The following is a 24,383-nucleotide window of genomic DNA, read 5'->3' as shown; positions in this document are numbered from 1 at the left end:
AATCACTCCATCCCCATCCACACCCCTCTATCTACCCATCCAGCCCTCCCCGCACCCCCCCGTCTAGCCATAGTTTTGCATGTCCCCCCATTACCGTAGTATCTGGGCGCCCCTCAGCCTGAGATTTAGCCGTCGGATGCTGCCGGGCATGGAGAATGGCGGTGAAGCATGCGGCCTCTGCGCGGAGGGGATGTAGGGCATCTCCCCACGCGGGCCTCCGGGGCTGGGCCCCAAAGCAGAGGGCAGAGGCGGCTGGCTGATTAGTCACACAGTTTATTGGCTTGGTTCAGGTGTATTACAAACAAGGGGGGGCTGTCACTTCGAACGGCTCGTCACAATTCAAAAGCAGAGGCGCGCGGGAAGTGCACGTTAGCTGAGTCACGCAGCAGGAGAGGGAGGGAGGAATGGGGGCGGGTGGGGGGGTGGACTCACGGAGGGACCGTTATGTACGTACATTGTCTGGGAAGGGGCCGGGCAGATGGGGGGAAAGGAGGCCCACGCCAGCCACGAATCACCCCGTTCGGTATGTGCCAGGCTCCTGCTTTCTCCCCTTTCCCCCCCTCCAGCCGCCCCCGCCCTGATCTGTTTGAGGAACTAAGGGCCCGAACCTGAGTCCACAGACAGCAGCAGCGAGAAGCTCATGAAGTCCAGTCTCGGGCCCCACCTGGCCAGGCTAGTGCCAGGTTCAAGACTGACTTGGGTCCAGAGATAAACGAGATGGATGGAACCTGGGGCAAGTTTGCCCCATATCTTAACTCCCCATATGAGCCCCGTCTAGAGTGGGGGGGCCTGGCCCCAGAACAGCAAAGGTTCCTGGAGCTGAACTGAGGCAGGATGCGTGGATCCTTAGGGGCCAGACCCCAGCACAGCAGACGGCATGCAGCTGGCTGGATCGTTGACAGCCACCTGCTGGGGAGGGGAGGACACAGCTTGGGCCCACCCCATGCTGTGACGGAACCAAGGGCAGCCAGCTGGGCAGAGAGGGGGGCAACCTCACTCTTTGTACAGCTGGGCCGCTCCCACCCCACCCACATCTCCCCACCCAAGAACCCCACAACCAGCGAGCCACCTTTGGCCTCCGACTACGTCTCTCCCTCCAGTTTCAGAGACATGATTACAGCTGAAGTTCTGGGGTCCTTCACGTTATTTTTTGGCAAAGATCTCGGCCACGTGGTCTCAGCTCATTGGTTAAATGAAATAACTAACGGGTGATGGAATCCAAGCAGGGTGATGCTCTGCCACTGGCCATCATGGATTGCACCAAATCCAACGCTGGGGAGGCCAAGTGCCTCTTTCAGGAGCCACGAGGGGAAGCTAGACTTCAGAGGCGTCTGTGAAGCTGCTGCATTCGAAGGCCAAGGGTCGGAGGCTGGGCACGGACAGAAAAATGTCAGCCTCCTGTCTCCCCCCGGAGAAATGATTGTCACAGCCCAAAAAGAACTGGCCAGTGGGAAAAAAATGCAGATGACTAACCAAGAGCTGCTTCTCTGGACCTGACCCTCTGCGAGATGCTTTCGCCAGGAACTTGAGGAGACTGAAAATTTAACCCACGTGCAAACTCCTTTCAAGGGATCCCTGGCCCGGCAAAACACATGCTCAAAGTAACACGTGTGCCTACGTGCTTTGCTGGACTCCAGCCTAGCAGAGGCAAGAATAATTGGATTGTAAAATGTATTCCCTGCGGATCATGGCTTCGCATTGCGATGTGTGTGTCTAGGCACACGCTTTTTAACCTCTCGGTTTTTATTTGTGGGCCAGCTTCGCTGCTGCTTCGTACTGGGACCTCTCTCAAAGTCCGTGGAGACATGAGGAAGGAGGGGGCTGGCCCCTGTGTGCGTCTATTTCCTTGGGCACGCGGCTGCTCTGCGTGTGGTGCCCGAGAAGCTTTGACACGATGCCAATTCAGCTCAGTGCGACCGACCACAGAAGGACTAATGCCGGAGCTGAGAACCATCTACAAGTATTGGAAGGGGGTGAAAGGCACGGAGGGGCGTGGCAGGGAGTAGCAATGGGGCGACACCGAGCACATGAACCTTTTACACCGAATAGCAGGGGGAAAACGCTCTACCAGCAAACGCTACACGAACGGCGGGAGGAGGTGGGGAGCTCGTTATGTGCAATCGGGGAACTGATCTTTGGTTAATCCTTGAGACAGCAGATTAGGGTGAAATGTACCTCTCTGCAGAGCCAGCACATGGTCTGTGCACCAGCTGTGCCCCGTTTAAGCCTATTGGGCTTGTGCTGTTACACGTGCCCAGTGGAAATGTTCACATAACTGAGAAGCAGGGATGACGTCCCCCCTTCAAGACCAACAGGCCTTCGTAGAAGATGCTATTGTCAGTGGGAAATCAGTGGGAAATCAGCCTCTGAGGATCACACAAGAGGTGACGAAGAACAGGGTGAAAAACAAGGTTGCGCAGTGCTGCTTCCCCACCCTTTTATCGCCTCCCCTTTAATTTACCAGCCTGCAGCCCTATTTCCTACGTCCCGGCGGGAAGGTGTCAGTGATGGCACTGATGCACCATCCTGGGGCTGGATCCACGTGACACCCTTGACTTGCCATTTACACCAGATGAGGACTTGGCCCCATAGCGTCTAGAGCCGGGTGAGCATTCATGAACTCCAAGGACCAGAACCTCAGCAGGCGTACATTCACTGGAGTCAATGGAACTAAACTGATTCACACCAGGTGAGGATCTGCCCCCAAACTGACCTGGATGGCGTTTGCTGTGATTTCTGCGAACAAGCGAAAAAACTTCTGTTTTTGTTTGTCTGCAAGAACTTTCCTGGGACGCTCCCATCTTGCCCAGGCTTGTGCAAACACACGCTCGTGCAGGAAGCTTTCCCATGGCCACCTCCTGAAATCTCTTCCCTCACCCCACTTGGAACAATTTCAATTAGCCAGTTGGAGAGCAGAGGCGATGCCAAAGACTCGGGCCCACCAAGGGTTGCCACGAACAAAGCCAGCCTGCCAGAGCGAGTGACTTGCCAACACCTCGCTCGCGGAAGCTCGTTTTCATACGAGCATTTGTCGAATAATTTCCCGTAACGAGCACATTTGTAATAATCATCAAAGCCTGTCTGAGGACTGGAAAAAAAGGTCTAACTTCAGATCAATAAATGATTCACTGCAGAGAAATTACTCAATTCCAACGGCCTCGCTGACTGCCACCCTAAACCAAACGCGAATTTAGCGCTAGCCTTTTCTTGATCAACGCGTGCTACAGAAGCGCCAATCTCTAGTCCTACCACTCATCCTAGAGCTTGTCCTCTTCCAAAGGAAGCCCTAAACCCACACACACTATCCATGTGGTCTTACCACTAGCACCGAGCCTTCGTTCTAAGGGCTCCCCTGTTCGGGGCCCGTTTCTTGATTTGTTCTGCTGGATGGGGCTTATCCTGTACTCCCATCGCCTCCCCTGGGGCACCCTCTCTCTGCAGGAAAGGACTGTCCACTAGAATGAGGGCCCGAAGGCAGTTAGCCAACAAGCTGCCCTGGGGGGACCGGCAGCATCCTTGCGAATTTGGCCGTGGTGGAGCAGATTTGCCTCCCATCTAACGCTCTGCTGCAGAATCTGGGCTAGGTCCGTAGCTGGCGTCAGCCAGCGTCGCTCCCCAGAAGTCGACGGCGCCACAGAAATTTGCACCAGCTGGGGGCTGGCCTGCAATTCGTTAGGGACCGAGTGCCTGGTCTCTCCAAGTCCCCAGCTCTCCACTGCAAGGAGAGTAGGTGCAAGGAAAGAAATTAGGCACCAGGGAGGGGATCTGTTGTGAGCAGCTCCCTGGAGTTGTTCCCGAGAACGGACGGCAGCCTGGGTAAGAACCCGAATCTCCCGGTAGGTGGCTGGAGCCAAATGGCCAGCTACAGACTCGAACTAGGAGCAGCAAAAGAACTAAAGTGCCAAGGTGAGCCCTCTCCGGTCAGGCAAAGCATCACCACTCACGTGGCTGCTTTAAAAACCAGGTTCCCTCATTGAGCATAACCCAGTTAAAGAACAAAGATATTCGGAGGGGAAAAACCTCGGTGAGTGACCCCCAGAGGGGTCCCCAAATTGCAGGGCAGTCCCACAGCAGTCAGCATGTAGCCGAGAGTAGAATCCAGCCCCATCTCTTTACTCTGGGGGGGAAATTCTGCTTCCAGGTACAGCTGGTACAACCCCATCCGTGTCAGCAGACCGGGGGTGCCGGTGCTGAGTGGATGGAGCTGAGGGGGGACAAGGGCCCTACCCGTGGCTAAGCTGGGTTCCCCAGTTTAGTGACAAGGAGCCCATTCAGAAGAATCCTCCCGTCGAGAAGCCACGGCCAGGTTTAACGCTGGACGTCCCTTCTTCCACAGACCAGGACTCGGGCCAGCCTCCTCCAATGTCACCCACCGTCCAGGTCCGGGAGCATTTCCGGTCAACAGCTCCGTTGCCGGCCTCCTTACCGGGGTGACATCAAAAAGGGAAAAGTTAATGCGAGGGGAGACGTAGTCCATGTCCTTCCAACCGCCTCGGCCCCCCCTCACGGCCTGGTCATTCCAGCAGAGAAAAGCCAGCTAAGACACAAAGGAGCCGCTCGTCTGTAGAAACCACCAGAGGACATCACAACACGGGGGGCGTGAGAGCTGACAGGCCCCGGCCCCGGCACCGGCATTCAAATGAACAGGGTCAATAAAGTATGTTAAGGCTTGTTGCCATCGCTGGGAGTGCCGGACTGAGAAGTTCCTCCAGGGAAGGAGTGACTCCAGAATGACTGATCCTGCCGCTTGGAAACCCAGCAGGGACCTCTCTGTCTGGTTTTTACAGCGCTCCCTTTTGCTGGAGCGGCGCGTTGCTCCTGGCACAACATGAACCATCCACTTTAGGTGTTGAAACAGCAGGTCCCTCCCACGGCCCAGCCCCGCAGACCTCGGCCAAGCCACGTCGGAACGTCACAGGCACCTGCAGCGTTCTCCTCTCCTGGCGCGTCTTTTTCCTCTCGCCGCAGAAAGGGTCCGTCCTGCTGCGGGTTTGCCGGCTCGGGTCAGTCCTTAAAAACTGTAAGCAGCAAGCGCAGGGCCAAACCCGAGTTTCGCCAGCAGCTCACGCACCAGCTGAAACCTCTGCTTCAAACTTCTGTGGTTTGGGGAAGCTGGGACGGTACGTCTGTGACTCGTTGGGCGCTGCCACCAGACAGGCCACGCCGACTGCTGGACCATGGCCACATCAAGACGATACAGGAGCTTCTGTCCTGCTGGAGCAGGCGGCCGCCGTGTTTCTAACTCGTGTCCCGTTGACACCAGGGGACGTGGAGAAAGTGCTGGGACCTGGGTGGCCTCCCTCCTTCCCCTTCCATAAGGCAGGAAAGAAACGCAGCATCCTAACAACAGCCAGCTCTTGAAGAACCATCTAAAAGGCTTCTTAGTTCTATGACTCCCTCCTGAGCCCCCCGTCAGCGAGATCAGCCCCAGCATCCTTCGGATAACAGAGGAGGTTGTGATTTAATGAAGGGAAATGCCAACTCCAGCTTCTTTTCCAGTAAAATAAAAGAGCGGGAGTCCTACAGTCAGGCGAGTTTGATGATGGCCATCCCTGGTGGCCTGAGGATTTCTGGCGTAGCGGGGGGGAGAGACAAAGGCAAGGGGGGAAAAAAGAAGTGTATATAATAAATACAATATTCAGCGCCGGGTGCGTATTGCATGGAAGCGGACGTCAGACGAGCGATGCCGCAGCCGTGATATGGTGCTGCCTATCATACACTTTTACAAACACTGCATTTGATTCCCCAGTCTTTTAAGAAAAAGAAGTTGTGTCCGGTAAGTAAATAAAATACTGTGTCACTTGGAGTTTGTAGAACCTAGGTGACTAAGAGGGGCGGGGACAGGGTCACAGAAGGGGATAGTCCTTTTTGGCTGTACAATGGAGGGAGGTCAGAGGAGCGGGCGGACATTTCACATCACTGTGCAGCATTTGCAACGGTGTTTCTTCATGTCTAGGTCCTGATCGGCCCCCGTGGGATCTGTGTTGTTGGCCCCCGGCTTCTCCCCGACCTGGCTGTCCTCCTTCTGCGGCAGAGCCGTCACAGGCTCCACGGTGCTGCCGTTGGGTGGGGCGTGGTCCTTGCCCATGCAGTCTGCCGCCCCGGCCGCTGCCGGCTTGTTGTCGGCGTCTTCGATCACCACCAGCTCAGCCTTGATGGTGCCCCCCAGACCCAGCACTTTTTTCGTCTCGTTCTCATCCTCCACGTTCTGGTAGCCCATGAAGATCATGGTGACCGGCTGCTCCTTGCTCGGCTCTGCCCCTTCGCCGGAGGCCAGGATTTTCGGGCTGTCCACCGGCTTGGCTTGCACACCAGTGATCTCCTTCCGGGGCGTGGGTAGGTTGCTCTTGGGACCCCCCTTCTTGGCCTCTTCGCACTCCTGGGTCTTGGAGACCTCGCTCAGGTTCACCTCGTCTGCCTTGTGGATCAGCTCGTCCACCTCCGAAGAGCTGAGAGGGTGTACCCCGTTCTCGATGGCTCCGTCTTCCATGTGGACCGCGTGCACCACTGCGGGGGAGACAGAGAAGACAGTGAGGGCTCAGAGGAAGGCAAAAGGGGCGTGGGCCAGTCTGGTCTAGAGATGGGAAGTGGTGCCTGGGGACTAAACGTGGAACCACGCCAGGGCCGGGGGCTCAGGTTTGAGAGTGCAGGAATCTACGGAGCTCATCTCACTTTATCGCGCCCAGCTTGCTTTAGGATCTGACCCACACCCAGAACTCCCCTTCCCCTTATGGGTCGGGCAGCTTTCGATCCCTTCAAAGAGGCAGACACGCCCCCCGTTTGCTGCCCTGTGGAACCAATCACCAGAAACAGCGGTTGTCATCCGGTGACACCCCCAGAGCAGCACAGTGCTACCGACCAAGGTCATTATTCCTGGAGAGCTCCATGGCATCCCCGCAGCTACAGCCAGGTGAAGATAACCAATGGCTTCCAAAGAAGTGTTTGGATGCATCACACGGGGCACCCACAAAGAAAAAAACCCTTTAAATAGGAAACCAGTCCTGGAACTGGTCAGCTAGAATAGCTCTGAGATTATACATCCACAGGAATAATCTATGTCATCTTCAGTAGAGGGGTGATGACCTGGGACATCTATAGGAAAAAAAACCACCCCGGGATTAGTATAGGCAGCCACTAGGTGGCTCTAATGCTCCATTCTAAGGCATTTTGGTTTCATTTCCCCATAGCTGTGATGACATCTTATCCCCATGGAAGGTGGCTCTGTTATTCATCGTTTGGTTAGTTCGGTGCAGCTTTTTCCAGGAGCCGAGCGTGTGTGCCGCTAGCTGACGGCTGTCCTGAACAGTGAAATAGTGCAACTCACACACAGAGCATGGGATAGGCTGGGAGAGAAGCCAGAGCATCTGGTCAGAGCAAAACGAGCACCCTGCATATACCAGGGCAGCCTCAAGTTCAGAGCTCCTGCCTGCATCCCTTGGAGATGCTGTTACAAACCTATCTAAGCAGAACACACAGCAAAGTCCAATGTGTTTAGTAGCTTTCGGCCAGTGTCAGTTACCGCTGGACCAGTGAAAGTCACAGCCGCACACGATAAGAGCTGTTCAGGTAATTCATGGGGACTAGTGCTCACTGAAAATATTGTCGTGTTTGCCCATCATTTGTAAACCGATCCCCCAAATCTGCCGGATGCTGCAAGGGGAGAAGCAGCTTTTAAAGGTGCCTTTACTCAATCCAGGACCATTGCCTCCCGGCACCCAAATGGCTACAAACAAAAACCCAAGAAGGCAACGGAAAGAGTCCGAACTCCTTTGGATCCCTCCCAGCTGCCGTGCCTAGCAATCCACACAGCTTCTGCCAAGCTGGGGCATTTGTCCCAGGAGCTGCTTCAGAAGGGGACAAGAGGAAGGTTGGAGCAAATCACCAAGGAGGTTAGACAGTTAGCACCACCCTTTCCCCAGCCATCCCCCTCTTGCTATCCATTCCCCACAGTGACGGCTCAACGCCCCAGGAAGCAGCTGTCAGATGGGGTGGGGGCCCAACTCAGAAGCCAGATAGCTGCAGTCATCGAGGCTCTTAATGAGAAAGCAAGTAACAGATCCCAAAGCATTTTATGAAGCCAGCTCTTCTTATCCCCCATTTCACACATTGGGGAAACCGAGGCACAGGGCAGGGAAAGCAACTTGGCTTAAGGTCACACAAATTAAGTAGCAGAGCCAGGGACAGAACTGGACCTAAACAACCTTACCTCACACACACACCTGTGCATCAATTCTGGACTATGTCATGCACCCTTGGTATCTTTCCTCTATTTCCTGGGGCACACTGGGACATGAAAGAGCTCATCTAACATACTCCAGTGAGAGACAGAATCTGAGAAAAGTTGGGCTGGAAGGGACCTCTGCACTGAGGCACGAACAAGTAAAACTAGACCATACGTACAGTGTTCGTCCAACCTGTTCTTAAAATCCATCAATGACAGGGATTCCACCGCCTCCCTTGGAAACCTATTGCGGAGCTTAACTCCCCTTAGAGTTCAAAAGCTTTTCCTAATATCGAACCTGAATCTCCCTTGCTGCAGATTAAGCTCATTACTTCTTGTCCTGTCTTCAAGTGGACACGGAGAATAACTGATCCCCATCCTCTGTATAACGGCCCTTTACATATTTGACGACTATTATCAGGTCCCCGCTCAATCTTCTTTTCTTGAGACTAAAAATGCCCAGTTTTTAACCTTTCCTCATAGGTCGGGTTTTCTAAACCTTATACCGGTTTTGTTGCTGTCCTCTGGACTCTCTCCAATTTGCCCTAAAGTATCGTGCCCAGAACTGGCCACAGGATTCAAAATGAAGTTCCGAGGAGACCAGACAGTTACCGCCTGTGCCCTACATACGACACTCCCGTTAATACACCTCAGAATGATATTAGCCTTTTCCACGGCTGCAGCACGTTGTTGACCCATATTCAGTTAGTGATCTACTATAACCCCCAGGTTCCTTTAAGCAGTACAACCACCTCGCCAGTTATTCCCCGTTTTGTAGGGGTGCATTTGATTTTTCCTTCCAAAGTGAAGTACTCAGCACTTGTCTTTACTGAATTTCATTCTGTTGAATTCAGAGCATTTCTTCTATTTGTCAAGGTCATTTTGAATTCTAATCCTGGCCTCCAAAGTGCTTGCAACCCCTCCCAGGTCGGTGTCACCTACAAAGTTTATAAGCGTATTCTCCATTATCCCAGCCATTAATGAAAATACTGCAGTGTGCTGGACCCAGAACTGACCTCCGCAGGCTCCCATTAGATACACCCTCAGCAAACCATTGATCACGACTCTCTGAGTCCAGTTTTTCAACCAGTTGTGCACCCAGCTTGGTTTGGCATGATTTGCTCTTGACAAATCCCTTGCTGATTATTTCTAATAAACCCCATTGCTCTCCAGGTGCTGGCAAATTGCAAATTGAATCTACCAGTTCGATGAGAGCAACATCGCGCTGGGTCCTGGGCAGGGAGTCGGGGTGTGGTGGCTGTGAGCTGCTAACCCTGATAATCTGGTGCCCCTGACCCACCGGAACAGTGCAGTCTGCCAGTCACCAGGAAGGCTGGGAAGGGAGGGACACTCTCTGGGCCCATACCTTTCATCTCATCCTCGTACACCTTGACCCCTTGCAGGCAATGATCTTTGGGGAGCAGGGTGGTGCTGGACAGGACTTTGGTCTCTCCAGTTACTCTATCCTTCTCCACCGTGATCTCCACGGAGTACATGGCTGGGATACAAACAGGACAGCGCGAGTTAAACCAGCCCCCGGCTCCCACCCCGCAGTGCTCAGAAGCAGGTAGCTAGCACGGGCGGGAGGGGGGTGCAAGATGGAGAGGAGCGGGTGCCAGCGGGCGAGCTCGGAGATGTTAGGTGGGGAGAGGGAGGCGGTGTGCGTTCCAGCAAGGAGGAGAGCGTGGCGGGCAGCCCCGGCGGTCCAGGCACAGCCTTCGCAGCAGGATGTACGTTACCTTCCAGCGCCCTTAGCACCAAGCGCCACCCCAATGCTGCCGTGAGCTCCCTTACCTGTGGGATCCCCCTTCGGCAACCGATGCTATGCTGCGGACAGAGGACGGCTTGCATCGCCGCCGGGCTGTGCGGAGAGCTGAGGAACGAGCCGGGCTCGCCTCTCTCCACTGAGCACGGCACTTTGCTCCGGGGGACTCTGGGCGGGGCTCTGACCCTCAGTCTGGTTTTGTGCATTTAAAACCCCAACTTTCACACCCAGTCGTAGCGAGAAGAGCGGGAAAGAAGCTGCTCTTTGATTCTCTCTGATGGACGCAGCGGCGGAAAAGAATCTGGGGTTTGTTTCCGACAGTCCAGTGAGCAGATACGGCTCAATGACGGAGAGGGGCTTGGATTCTCCAATGAACGGCTGGTCCCGTGAGCCCAGCTCCCCTTTGTCTTGAGCTCTGGCATTGTTCCTCTCCTGTGCAAAGTGGGGGCCAGATGGAATTCCCCGCCCCCGTGGCTGGTAGTGTCACCCCGGCTTTCGCTCTCATTTTGCACAGGCGCCAACGACGAAGCAAGGTGCAGGGCGATGGAGAATCAGGCCCTGGGACGGATCTTCAGCTGGTGCAAAACGGCGCAGCTCCACTGGACTCCGTGCAGCGCTTCCCCAAGGGGGTCAGGCTGTGGCCTGATCTCTGGCACTTCGACGGCTGGATCCCCGTCGCTGAGAACACCTCGCACCCAGCTCTAGCACGCTGCCTCTGGGCTCTGCGGCTCGATTGTCCCACTGTCTTGGTAGCTCCTGGATGGAGCCGTGGGTTCTCATGGAGCTGAGGTTTGATCCATACTCACCTGTCTACAGCAAATCATTGCCAACAGGAATGTCGCTCCCCTGCAGTCTCCCGGCTTCCACGCAACATCGCTAAGCCCCGCTGCACTTCTCCTGCACACGGGTCCTGCAGACGCTGCCAGCGCTCTAGCAGAAGGGCTGCATGTACCTACAGAGGCCAATATTGCTAACGTGCTCCTAGCCGAGTGTGCGAGCGGCCTTTCGGTTAGCCAGCCGGCTTTCACTAAGCAGCACGGCGGCAGTGCCGCGGTGCGGGGTAGACGAGCCATGCTACGGTTCAAGGTGTCCTTCCCTCCGAGCCAACAAGCCACGAAGAGCAGGAGGCAAATGAGTCAGGAAATCAACCCCAGGCAAAGTGAGGTGAGTTCTGTCGACAGGCAACCCAAGGAGTGCAGCTGGGTTTCAGATAAACGGGTACGGCTAGAAACAGCATCTGAGATTATGTAAATAACATTCCCGCCTGGGGCTTGGAAACCAATTGAACTGCATGGATCGCACGTGACATTAAATGGCTGGAAATGTAGTGCAGCCGGGGTGGGGTTACTGAGTAACTCCACTTCGGAAGGCAGAGGTTTGGGGGCCGCCACTCGGCTCGTTCGTGGTGTTAGCACGATCTTGCTGCACTCTTGGGCTCAAGGTGCCGTGCAGCCAGGCCTCCGTTCACCCCACAGCTACGGCAAAGCGGGGCTGGGCTTGGCCCGGTAGTTACCAGTGGCTGGTGCCCACCCGGTGTGAAATGGCCCCCGCGGGATGCGGTTTAGAAACAGCTGCGTCATCTTGATGGCTGGTCAGTGTCGAGAATGGAAAGTCACAGCAATGCTTTCAGCGCTATGGCACTGCTAGCTGAGCCTGCACCGCTGAGTGGCCTGTCCTGTGTCCATCACACGTCCGGGCACCTATCCGCACGCCCCAGAGAGAGCCCTGCGAAGAGCAGGAGCTGCTGGCTTCGAGGCCCCAGCTAGGTAAAGCCCTGAGAAAGGACTGTGGGCCTGGCGGGAGGGGAAACTGAGGCAGAGGCTGGCCTGATGAAGCCCTGCTACAATGGGTTTTGAGGAGCACAGTCCTTAAGAGATTGAGAGGCCCCATTAGGGCCACATTCCTGCACTCCCCCTCCCAGGATTACAATCACATATCACCTACATGCTGCTGCAGTTTCGCCCCTCCCACCCCGGCCCTCTGAATTTCTCTGAAATGACCCCCCCGGTACGGGTATCCTCAGCCACTGTTGACTCCAAAGGGAGTCAGCACATCGTGGGACAGGGCCCGTGATCACCTCGTCTGTATCTCTGCCAGGGCAGAGGCTCAATGTGCAAGGTGGAGGAGGGGTCCCAGAGATTGTTCCCTGCAGGATGGGGTACAAGAGGCTGTATTGGCAGCTACACTAGATCTTGGAGGAACAACACGAGGGGCTCGATCAAATAAAGATTCAGCCACCAACCAGCTGGCTCTGAACGGGGTGGGGGGCGCATGGAAGGGGCGAGTCTCCCTGGTAACTCAAGCGCCACACCAGACAGAGAGCCAGGCAACAGGCTAAGAGGGAAACCCGTCCAGCGCGCCACTAGCGTGCACTCAGCATTGCACTGGGCGGCAGCGTGTGTCTCATTAGCAGTGCGGGACTCGCTCTCCCCGGGGCACAGCCCTTTGGGTGCGCCAGACCCTGGACCCCCAGCGGGAGCAGATCCGAGGGGCGAGTGCCTGGTACAAAGTGAGTTTCAGACTTCCCCTCCTTGGATCTGTCTGGCGTCTCGGTCCTTCCTGGGCCCTTCGCCGTGGGAATGGTTCCACGTGCCGGGCGTATGGCCCGGGTGGCGGGACCGGCCGATGAACGGGTGCCTGCAGTTCTCACTCCGGGTGACGGACGCCAATGACCTCGATCCACCTGGCTCGACACCCCGACCTGGAACTGAACAAATCCTACCCCCCACCTAAACTCATGTTTCATGGACATCCATAGCTCGGACCCACCTGCCGGGCACCCTGACGGACACGTGCCGCCTGCTGGTGCACTACGGCCTCGCTGTGATTTTCTCTTCTGAGACAGCTCGACTCCAGCAAAGCATCACGACAACCCGCCCCCACCCAACGCTAAGTGCCCCGGGGCAGCGAGCCTCGAGCACCCTCCCTGGGACAACAGGCGACGTACCTGCCTTCATCACGTCAGTGCCCTCCATCAGCTTCATCGGGCTGTTGTAGATCTTCTCTGCTTTGGGAAAGAAGAGGAAAAGAAATTACTTCCCCCAGCTGGAAACCTTTCCCTCCAGGTGATCTGCCATAGCAGGGGACACGCCCTGTTCCCATCATGCCCTCCTCCCAGCCATGCCCCATGGCCGGCTCCCAGCCGCCCACCGCAGCAGGGGACGTGCCAGGACCGTTCCCGGGGGGCTCAGAAAGAGCTGAAGGGGGCACAGGCTGGGAAGGCACCGGGTGGCACAAAGGGGAATCTACTGACTGAAGGAGCCATGCCTGCTCCCCTGGGCGGACTTTGACTTAGTCATTTGTGGGGGCAAAGCCGGGACCCTGGCGGCAGCTGCCCGCCTCCTGCCCGGTCTCTGCTCCCGCTCCCGCCCAGTCCCCACTCCCAGCCGGGACCCCGGCCGGTCCTAGTGCAAAGTTGGGGGGGGCAATGCCCACTCAGAAGTTAGGGGGGTGTTGCCCCCCCATGCCACCCCAAACTCCACCCATGCCTGCTCCTGGGGATCCACTCCCCGCCGAGTGAGGGAACTGGGAACTCATCCCTGGGTGGCCGCCAGCTGCCAATCCTGTCCTGGTGCTGAACGCAGCCATGCAGCGTGACCAAGGACTGCCAGGCCAGGACGTGCACAGGAGAAGGCATCACATTTTGTTTCTCCTGCTTCAGAGGCCACCGCTCTGTGAGCAAGAGCAGCAGGGAGCTTGCTCCTAGGGGAAGGGTGCCCGGGTTGTGCCTAAAAGGGAAGGAAAATTAGATCACACGGAGGAGACAGAGAATGACCCACCTTTAGCTGTGCCCAGCGGAGTCTGCAGAAGAGAACAGAGAGAGGTTACAAGTAGCATTGCTAACTCCCGCCCTCCTCTGCACCTGGGTCCTCCACACAGCTGAGCAGGCATTAGCTAATCCAAGCGCCAGGCCTGAGACCGGCTCCCATGCTCTGCTAGTTGTGCTGCCAGCCCTCCAGACAGCAGCATTCAGACCCGGGGTATGTCTCATCCCAGCCACGTGGCTTGGGCCATGTTGGCTCAAATCACGGTGCCTGGGATCTGTGCAGCAAGGAATAAGGGAGCCCCCAGCGTTGGCGCATTTCAAAAGGGGAATACAGTGCTGAACTGGCCAGTGTGTATGTGCAGGGGTGGGATCGGGGCCCTTCAGCTGTGTGTGTCATAGACCCTTTAGGGCCAGGCGGCTGATTAGCTGCACAGACAGACAGACAGCCAGCTAGCCAGCATGCCTCATCCTTCCCGAGCAGGGCCGGGGCGCCTAGGGCAGAGCTGTGGGACTGGCCCCGCGCTGTAGCTGAGGATTGGGGGTTTTCTCGGAGGCAGATATGGGAATCTCTGGCAGTGGGAAGGGAAGCTGGGCTGGTTCCTGACGGTGCTGGGCTGGGAAGACGGGAGCGTTATTTTCAGGTTAAGAGGCTCTGGTTTTCGCCTATTTAGATCTCACCCGGTAATAAAGCCAGGCTGCATTTAATACTGTGTGTCTGCGTCTCCTCCTAGCTTCCATTTTCGTCATGGATCGCACCTGCTGGGCGCAAAGCACTTCCGATCGGAACAGCCCCCACCACCCGTGCCGAGCGCTCCGCAATGCTGCCATTGTGGACTGGTGGCATTTGGCCCCCACTCGGCACAGGTGTAAACCCCGCCACAAGGCAGCAGGGAAATCGGGGCCCTGAGTGCCTGCAGACACTGGCATGACTCGAAGGCAGATACCCGATTTCAGCCCCGTTTCCCCAGACGACCAAACTCGGTGCCGTTGGGAGCATTATAGCAACACCACCCCGGCCGTGGGCAAGGATTGCAGAGGGGTAAACAGAGGCCGCTGGGTCTGTCACTGCTGCTCCTTCACGGGGATTATGGTGCCGGCTGTCTCGAGGGAATAGCCAGAGATGCTTTCATGGGGTATCCCTTGACCCTCCCCCCAAGTCCCCCCATGCCAGTCTGTGCAGTGGGAGATCCCATTGCTATTCTGGACTCCAGCGTGCGACAGGCTTAGAGGCTAGCCAGAGCTCAGCGGCCCAGTTTCCCCTCCTCCTGACCTTCTGCATGTTTGCCGCTTTCTCCTCCTTCTTCTCCTCCTTCGCTGTCACCGCTGCCTCCGCCACCAGGTTCTCCTTGGTGGAAGGCGCTGAGTCCCCGTTCTCCAGAATCTCCAGCTCCTTCTCTAACCTGGAAGACAGAATTAGGCTGCTGAGCAGCATGCGATGGGAGGGGTTAGCGCGAGCTTCTCCCCCACAGCCCCCCCAGGGCCAGCCCAACCAGTCACAAAGGAGACCCCGGGAAACCTGGGAATGCAACGCCTGGTTATGGTCATTGGAACCCCACTGGATCACAGAGTTCAGAGTGCGCCATTAAATCTCCCTAACCCTGGTCTCCTGATTAACAGTCCCCCCTGTTCTACACACTAGACCCCACTCCCCTGCCAGCGCTGGGGAGAGGAGCCAGGAGTTCTGACTCCCAGCCCTCTCTGCTCCACCCACTAGACCCCACTGCCTTCTCAGAGCTCCCACTATATGTTTCGCTCCACCTGCAGCACCCCCTGCTCTTCCCCCGAGTGCCCACAATGCTTGGTCGCCGCATGCCTCCCCCCCCCCCCCAAGGCCGGATTCTGATCTCATGCATGCCCTGAGCCAAAGCGCTTTGACTTCCAATGGGCAGCCTGAGGATCAGGCCCTTACTCTGCTGCAAAACAGCTGTCAGTCATGAAAGCCGAAGGAAGGAGGCTGGTGTAAACGAAAGGCGAATCAGGCACAGGATGCTCAGCGAGGGGGAAAATCTCTGCCAAATCACCTGGCGATCGTTTGATGAAGCTGGAGCTCAGCTAGCCCCAACCCTGCCTCCCTCTGCGGACTCACGCAGGCGTCAAACCAACCTGCCCATGTTGCTGCTAATTTCCTTGGCTTCACGCAAGGGCCTGTGTTCACCCTTGCACTAACCAGGCCTCGGCGCATTGGCCAGAGCCAATCGGCAGGATGTAAACCCCAACAAAACAGGAAGGACCGCCTAAAACAGCTGATCATACGGTGCAAACGGGGCTGTGAGTACGGGCGAGAGAGAGAGGGGCTGATAGGACCCCCAGCTCCTGTTTTTAACTTGTATAACCCACAAAGGACTGAAAGAGCCAGCCAGCCAGACAGACAGACAGATGGGAGTGTACGGAGCTAGACAGACAGACAGATAGATGGGAGTGTACGGAGCCAGACAGACAGACAGGAGTGTACGGAGCTAGACAGACAGACAGACAGACAGATGGGAGTGTACGGAGCCAGACAGACAGACAGATAGATGGGAGTGTACGGAGCCAGACAGACAGACAGATAGGAGTGTACGGAGATAGACAGACGGATGTTTCATGGACCAAATACTCAACTGGTATAACTGGCAGGGCTCCATTGCACTCACTGGCCCAATGCCGATTTAAACCACCTGAGGATCCTGCTCTCCACGTTGTCGTTTTGCAAAGCACATTCCCCAAGGACGAGACCCCTCCTCCTCCAGCTCTTTCAACCCATCCATCGCCCCCGGCCCCCTCCACTCCAGCTGGGATGCCCCATTTCTCCCACAACCGCCTCCAGGACTTGTTCCCCGTCACTGCCCCGGCCTGGAGAACACTGAGCCTTTGTCCTCATGCGGATTCTCCCTAAACATCCGTTTCTCCCCCGCTGCCCGCCGGATGTGAGCCAATAAAGGAGCTCGCACAGGGCGTGGGGGCCATTTAAGTTCTATTTTGAGGGCTTCGGCGGGGCCTACCTCTTTTGCTGGCCCTCTGCTCAGGGTCAAAGTTCAGCCCCTTGAAGCTGACGGGACCGAAGCGTGTGCTGAAGGGCTTGCTGAATCAGGGCCCCCCTGGGACAGGTGAGAATGGCTTTACCACCATGTGTGTTTTATGGCGTGATGATGGCGACCATTTTGGCCAGCAACAGGGGCTGAATTGGGGGGAGTTTCTAGAGTTAAACTCATGAATCGCTGCTGCTTGAGATAAAAAGCCATGAGAGCCATGACAGCCTCATCTCCTCTGCAGATCAGGCACAGAGAGAGAGAACAACACACACTGACCGGTGGGTTACAACAGCGATCTATGTATCCAGTGGAGAGGTCTGGAAGCCTGATTTCCACGGACTTCAGCGGCAGTTGCTAGCGCTCAGCGCTCCTGAAAATCAGGCCTTCAAAGTGCAACGCTCTCTGCAGCCACGTCTCCCCCTGGCAGGCCGGAACCACAAGAGACCGCAGCATGGCGGGTGATTGCACTTGTCTCAAGATTTCACCAGGTCTAGGAGCTTTTCACTCCCTCCACTGAATATTTACAACAGCTAAAGGAGGACGACAGCCACCGACAAATCAGGTTCAAGTCAGAACTACCCGTGCAAAGCCTGGAAATGAGGAGCCCACAATGCACTGATGCTCCCCAAGGTAGGACGTCGCTATTGATGGGAGAAGGCAAAACTAGCTCGCAAAACGAGGTGCAAATTTCCAGCCCCCATGCTCTTTGCCAGTATCACGGGCTCCTGGAGCGGATTCTAGCGTCCACAGGGCTGGCGGCACAGGCCAAGATTTTGTTTAACTGTCTAGTGATTTTAGGTGCTTCCATTTCCGGAGGCCCAGCTGAAGCACTGGATTTTTAGACCGGGTCATGAAAATCAGGCTAGTGACTTTGGCCCCGGGGTGGAGTCTGTAGCACGTGGGCCCAGAGATGAATAAAATTGGCAGTGGATCGTGTAAATGGCTGGACTGGCCTCACTTAAGCTAGAATCTTCCAAAAGGATCCATGCAGGCAGACCTTTCTGTCCGCTGACACTTCGCCGACGGAGCTGTCCACACGGGTGCCTTTGCAGGATCGGGGCCCACAGTCACTGCATCCCATGGGCCACTTATTTCAAGGCTTTGCACCTCTCTGTACTTACCGTTCATACAGCGCTGCCATCAGGACAACAGCGTCTCCTGCTGCTTATATACAACAAAAAAAAAAAAAGGACAAAAATACCATCCCGGTTTGGAAAAGGGGCCTGAACTGCTCAGTGGCATCCGGAGTTCTGTGGGACGGAGAAGTTGCAGGAGGAGGACAGCTATGGAGCTGGGGCGGGCGGGCAAGGGGCAGGATGGCCAGCGGATGACATGTCAGAACAAGGAAACCACTGCCGCAATTTTTCTGTGCGAGGCGGGTGTTTGCCAGTGGTTAGGGCGCAGGACTGAGGGTCAGACTTGTAGGGTCCAGCCCCAGCTCTGGGAGCGGAGCACGATCTAGTAGTCAGAATAGAGGAATGGGAGCCAGGACTCCTCTGGTCTAGTCTTAACGCTGGGAGGGGGGGTGTTATCAAGTGACTAGAGAAGGCAACTGGGAGCTGGGATACACGACATTTGTTCCAGGCTCCCTATGTGACCGTGGGCAAGTCACATCACCGCTCTGTGCCTCAGTTTACCTACCAGTAACTAGAGATACCTACTGCACAAGGAAGTTGGAAGGCTAATCCATTAGCTGCAAAGCACTTGGCAATCCTCTGACAATAAGTCCTTAGGGAAAGACAAAGTGCTAGCATTACTGTGAGTTTCATTTCTTCAATGGACTTACAGTGGAATTACACTGGGTAGCATTAACCAGCGCTAGCGCTCTGCCTTTCCCGAAGCACCCACTCTCAGAGGATTGCCAAGTGTTTGACAGGTCTCAATTTTGCCTTTTTTTTCACCAAACAACTTATCTGCAACCCCATTTTTTCTCCCATCTCTACAGATGGTCGAATCATATTTAGGAAAATAAGGGAGCCATTTATAGAACTGGCCCAATGACAAAACACATTTATTGTAGGAAGATTATTCATCTGATTAAAAAGGCTGAAATTTGCCAGCTAAAGAATCTGACCAACTCTGGTTACGACGTGAGGGTTGCAAAGTGTGGGAGAAAATGTTGCTTCAGACCAAAAAACTGGAAGTTTAAAGCGTGTAAGATCTTTGGGGCAGGGACTGTCATTTGGTTCTGTGTCTGAACAGAGCCTGGCACCCAAGGTCCATAATGGCAGCTCCTAGGCATTACTGCAATACAAATAAATAAGGATACATAGCTCTTACATCAGTAGATCTCAAAGCACTTGACAATCTTGAATGTATTTATCCTCACTACACCCTGGTATGGTAGGGCAGTGCTGTTATCCCCACCGTACAGAGGGGGAACTGAGGCACGGAGAGGCTAAGTGTCTTGCTTGACATCACAGAGAAAGTTGAACCCGCGTCTGGCAAAGTCTAGGACTGTGCCCTAGCCACGGGACCATCCACGGTGTTTAGGGTTTGAGGACTCTCTAGTGTGGCTCTCCTCTCTGTTACTCTACTTTTGCCAGGAGGACTCAAAAGCCTTCTGTTCTTGTTATCGATATAAAACAGCACGTGGAGGCCACAACCTGATCAGGACCCCCCTGTGCCAGGCGCTGTACAGACCAGGCTTGTCTTCACTGCATAGACGCATAGATCATGTGGTGAGAAGGCACCACCATGGTCATCTGGTCTGACCCCCTGCCTCGCACAAGCCAGAGGACATCCCTGAGCTAATTCCTGTTTGAACTAGAAATTCCTGGCTGAATTCCAACGTAAACACCACAGAATTAACTCAGGTGTTGCCCCAATTCGATCCCAACCGTGCGCCAGGCCCCTTAACTTGAGGTTAAGCTGCCTGGCCCGCCCAGGGATACAGGCTGCAGCTGGGGTGCGCGTGACTCCTCAGAGGCGAACACGACCATGCTGGGGAGCTGGGGGGCTATTTTGCTGGGTGGCTGCCCTCACCTGAGCTAGGCTAACTCGAGCAGACAGCTGGAGTTAACTCCGCAGTGATGGACCCGCTCGGAGAGTTCACAGTCTGAACAGATAGAACCGACAAAGGCTGGGAGAAAGGGAGTCTTGTGACCCCTGTCTGACAGAGCGATAAACCAACCCTGCCAACCCCACATGTTCAGAACTCGGGCGTTAAGTCCCCGAAATCCTGAGACTGGTTTAAAAAATCGTAAGTTTTTTTCACAACGCCTCTGGGATTCCGTTGTTCGCCTTGTTCGCTTTCCAGCCTTTCGGGGGTGACATTTTTCAAGCTGCCGCCGCAGGGGCTAGAGCCGTAGGGTATGTCTACACGGCCAGGTTAGCCCGGCACGCCTGGGTTAGCCAGCAGTGAATCAGCAGTGAATCAAGCACCCGGGATACATACCCATGTTCCTAGCCAGCACAACACTGGGGAACAGGGCCCAGGACCATGCGGGATGTGTCTACACTGCAGTTAAACCCCCATGGCCAGCCTGTGTCAGCTGATTCGGGCTCGCGACCAGGCTATAAAGTTGCAGTGTGGCTGCTCAGTCAAGCGCCTGCCAACTCCTCTCCTCCCCCCTTCCTTCTACACACAAATCATGCTAAGCCAGGGCTCAGACCCTGGTCCACGAACCCGTAGGGTGGACAGTCTGAGTAAAGCCAGGCCCCAGAGTTCAAGGCCTATTGCTTTGCAGTGTAGACGCAGCCTCACTGGGCTCGTACTCTGGGACTCTGCCAAAAGTAGCCCACAGTACCATGGGCTGACATTCTCTGCCCTCTGGACAGTCCAGTGGGGTGGACAGTCAAGTTTTCCCACACTGCGCCATGAACAAAGGGCTAGAGCGGCCACATTTCGGGAGGGTGCTAGGAAGTCTGGGATATGGGTGGTTGGACTCAGGCCCCCATAATGCTGTAGATGCTGGAGCCCCAGGGTTTAACAACTAACCTGTGATTACAAATGAGTGTAGATGCTTAAGCCCTAGGTTAGCAAACCCAGGATCTGCTAACTTGAGTTCTACTCAGACTTGCACCGGAGTGTAGACACACCCTAAGGGACTTGGCCACGGTCACACACTGAGTTGGTGGCAGAGTTGAGAATTAACCCAGATCTCCTGAGTTCCTGCCCAGTGCTTGCCTCTCCTTAGTCACAGATGGAAATGTACCTGGTGTAAGCGAGAGAAAACTGAGCATCCCCACTACTGTTGCAGAGTGCAGAGCCTGACATGAAAATGTTTAAAACAAGCGTCAGTTTTGCAAACAAAGTTCCTCGGGGGAAGCGCAAAACATCTCCCCACTGCAGCAACTGGCTCCCTTGGGTGGCGAAAAGGAGGAAGTGAAACCAACTAGACTAGTTTTGCTACCTAAGTAGAGTGAAAAACAAACAAAAATTCTCCATAAACAAACCGCATCAGTGGTGAGAGAGAGTCAGCATTTAAAAACTGCAGCATTACGATGCTCCAGCATTCAAGAATCATGAGTCCCAGTCCCAAAAAATCACAATATTGGCTTAAAAATCATGAGATTTACATAACGTAATAATAATAATAGAGCTTGGGTATTTGCTTTCTGGTTTTGGAGCCTTTAGGTCACACCCAGATCACGCTTTCAAACTTTTCTCTGCAACCCTGGAGGACAGGAACTTTAAAAAAAAATAAAATAAAAGCCAAGATTCTTTCATCTTCACATGACTGGCAGTTTAAGAAAAGCTCCAAACGTCATGAGACTCGCAATAAAATTGTGAGAGCTGGCAAAGGGGACATGGGGCAAATGTAATCCTCCAGCTACAACTGAGCAGACTCACTGAAATCAACAGGGTGTAAGGTTTCGATCCAAAAACAATCCAAGTGAATGGAAAGATCCCCCATGGATGCCCATGAGCTTTGGATCAGGCTAACATTGGGCTTGTAGGTGTTATTAGTCAGCTGGATGAAAAGTTTCACATTTTGCTGAGCTTTCCCCCCAGAAAGCGTCACAATTTCCCATGAAAAACTGTCCCCATTTCCCGACTAGTTCTAGTTATTAGCAATTCAGACAGGGAATTTTTAAATACGCAGTCCTCATTCTGACCTCACTGGCGTTGGCATAGAACCAAAGGAACACCAGGACGCTAGGGGACTTCCTCCAGATTTGTACCCATACATCTGAGATCAGCATCGGGCCCTGGAGATGCATAATTTTCATTTTGACAGTGTCCCCTTCAGCACATTTTTGTTTCTGTCTCCTGTCTGTTTGTAAAGTGTCCTTTCCCTCTCCAGTCTCTGAAAAATCCATTGTGCCATTAAACTGGCACAATGGCTCCTTTGGATCTGACCTATATCTGCACTGATTCTCTGTAATTAATGGCCAGCATGAGAGACAGAAGGCATAATTTACTGCATTCTCACTGGGGTTCCTGGCTGCTCGGATACCTCTCCTAGTGAGGCTTCTTTGCTGCGGCTTTTTTTTTTTTCCCCCTGCTCTTTGGCAGCTGAATGAACAGGAAGGAGGTTACTGGGAGAGGGTAAAAGTTTCTCGCTTGTCCTTCTGACTCATCTAAATCTCCTAAGATATAAGACTACAAGGCCAACACTCCAGATCCGGTTGCTGGAGTATGCAGTATCCACTGGAAAACTAAACAGCTCCCCCACTCCTTCCTGGGAACAGCCAGTGCCACTCACTCAACGACAACAAAGGTCCAATCTCACATGTGCACTGTTACATACACGAGACAAAGAGCCAGGTGATGAAATCCATCCTTTCTATTGCTCTTCTCCCCAGGAATCAGTGATAGCCAGGCCTGGAAGAGCATTAACCAATCAGATCGCATACATGCCTGAGTGTACTCTGATTGGTTCTCCAAGTGTTCTAAAGCCTCTGAAAGTGACCATCCCACCCCCAAGACCCCTTACTTAGGGGGTCATCTGTTCCAGTGGTTCACGACCAGGGGTCCGTGTAACCCCAGGGGGTACCCAGGGGTCTTCCGGGGGTACCTCAACTGGTCTGGATATTCGCCTAGTTTTACCAAAAAGCACGAGCGAAGTCAGTACAAACTACAATTTCAAACAGACAGTGACTTGTTTATACTGCTTTAGAACCACACGCTGAAATGTAAGTACTATGTTTATATCCCAATTGATTGATTGGTGTATATTCCAATTGATAATGATACGGTAAAAATGAGAAAGGAAGTCATTTTCCAGTTAATAGTGAGCTGGGACACTTTTGTATTTTTACATCTGATTTTGCAAGCAAGTGGTTTTTAAGTGAGCTGAAACTTGGCCTGCACAAGACAAATCAGCCTCCTGAAAGGGAGGGATACGATAGCCTGGAAGGTGGAGAGCCACTGATCTAGTCTAACCCTCTGCCAAAACGCAGGATTTGTTGTGTCTAATCCAGCCGAGACCGAAGGCTATCCAGCCTCCTTTAGAAAACCTCCAATCTCCCTAGGCCGTCTGTCCTGCTGTTAGGAAATTTTTCCTGAGATTTAATCTAAATCTGCTATGGTGTCCTTTGAACCCATGGACTCTTGTCCTGACTTCTGTGGCAAGACAGAACAACTTTCCTCCCTCTTTTTTATGGCAACCTTTCAAGTATTTGAAGACCGCTATCATGCCCCTGCTTAATCTCCTCCTAATTTCAAAGGGAAAATTGTTGCACTTTCTGAAATAGGCAAGATTTCCCAGTATTTCTAATGTGGATGTGGAGAATGGACGTAACAATCCATGGACTGGCTTAAATTCTGCTCTCAGATGACACCCCATTGTGGAGTCCAATGTGTCTATGGATGGTGGTGCAGCCCTGCAGGAAGCCCTTGGAGGAGTCCCCTTTGTCATCTGTGGAGGGAAAGGGAAAGGCAGAGCCTGGATGGGGCAGGGGCAGGAGTTCGGCTCTGAATGATTTCAGGAACAGAGCAGCTGAGGCTGTATAAACCCGCTTTACTCCTGAGACTGGGAGAAAGCAAAATGGCTCTGGACGGATGTGAGGCTCAGAATGCTGGGAGCCAGAAATGGGAAAGGCCCAGCCAACGTTAGGATCATCCCTCTGCTGTATGTCATCATGGTGCTTTGTCCAGGGCACCAAAAGCTCCTTTCTGCTCCCCCCTGAGTTTGTGTCTGGCTGGGAAGCTTTCTGCAGCCTCTAGCAATGTGAAAGGCACAAATACCACTGAGGAGAGCGCTAGAGGAACAAATCCATCTGTGTGCAGGCAGCCCTCCCCTGGGGCAGCATTATAGGCTGCATCAGAAGTTCCTGATAGATTCAATTTTCCCCTCCCCCTCCCAATCTCTATTGGATTTTCACTTTAAATGATGATGTCTCCGAATCGCCCCTGACGGGGACTCTGGGGCGCTGGGCTGTTGGTCTCCCGCCACGAGGACAAGGCAAGTGGGTTCTGAAATCCCCTCTGCACAAGGAGAAAATTGCCACATTAATGGGGGAAACCCAAGTGCTTGGCTTTTGAACTGGGAAGGAATTGAGCGCTTAGGAAACGGAGGGGACTAACAGTCCTGGCTGGAGATGGCCAGCGCTAGCAAGGACAGACGTTGTACAAGTTTCTCCCATGCAGCTCTGCTGATGCCCCTCCGTCCCGACCCACTGTCCCTGCTATTCCAACCCCAGGCTCCCTTCACTCAGTTTGGTGGGAGAGGA

At 54.3% G+C, this 24,383-nt stretch overlaps 1 protein-coding gene across 4 annotated transcripts in view; it reads right to left on the bottom strand.

Moving 5' to 3' along the window:
• Positions 1 to 918: 918 nt before the first annotated feature.
• PALM (paralemmin) overlaps positions 919 to 24,383 on the bottom strand; it is a 57,687-nt gene continuing 34,222 nt past the window's right edge. The window contains exons 5-9 of one of the 4 annotated variants that reach the window (XM_067558924.1): positions 15,023 to 15,152; positions 13,766 to 13,787; positions 12,934 to 12,993; positions 9,588 to 9,719; positions 919 to 6,507 (exon numbers count right to left, since the gene is read on the bottom strand). In XM_067558924.1, coding sequence (XP_067415025.1) covers positions 5,912 to 6,507; positions 9,588 to 9,719; positions 12,934 to 12,993; positions 13,766 to 13,787; positions 15,023 to 15,152 — 940 coding nt within the window. In that variant the 3' untranslated portion in view covers positions 919 to 5,911. The remainder of the gene's footprint in view (positions 6,508 to 9,587; positions 9,720 to 12,933; positions 12,994 to 13,765; positions 13,788 to 15,022; positions 15,153 to 24,383) is intronic. The other 3 variants (XM_067558933.1, XM_067558941.1, XM_067558949.1) reach the window with 3 other exon arrangements.

This window comes from Emydura macquarii, unplaced genomic scaffold (assembly GCF_026122565.2).
Source record: "Emydura macquarii macquarii isolate MOO-44397 ecotype Brisbane River unplaced genomic scaffold, CSIRO-AGI_Emac_v2 contig_306, whole genome shotgun sequence".
NCBI lineage: Eukaryota > Metazoa > Chordata > Testudines > Chelidae > Emydura > Emydura macquarii.
This window is presented reverse-complemented; position numbering and strand designations above follow the sequence as displayed.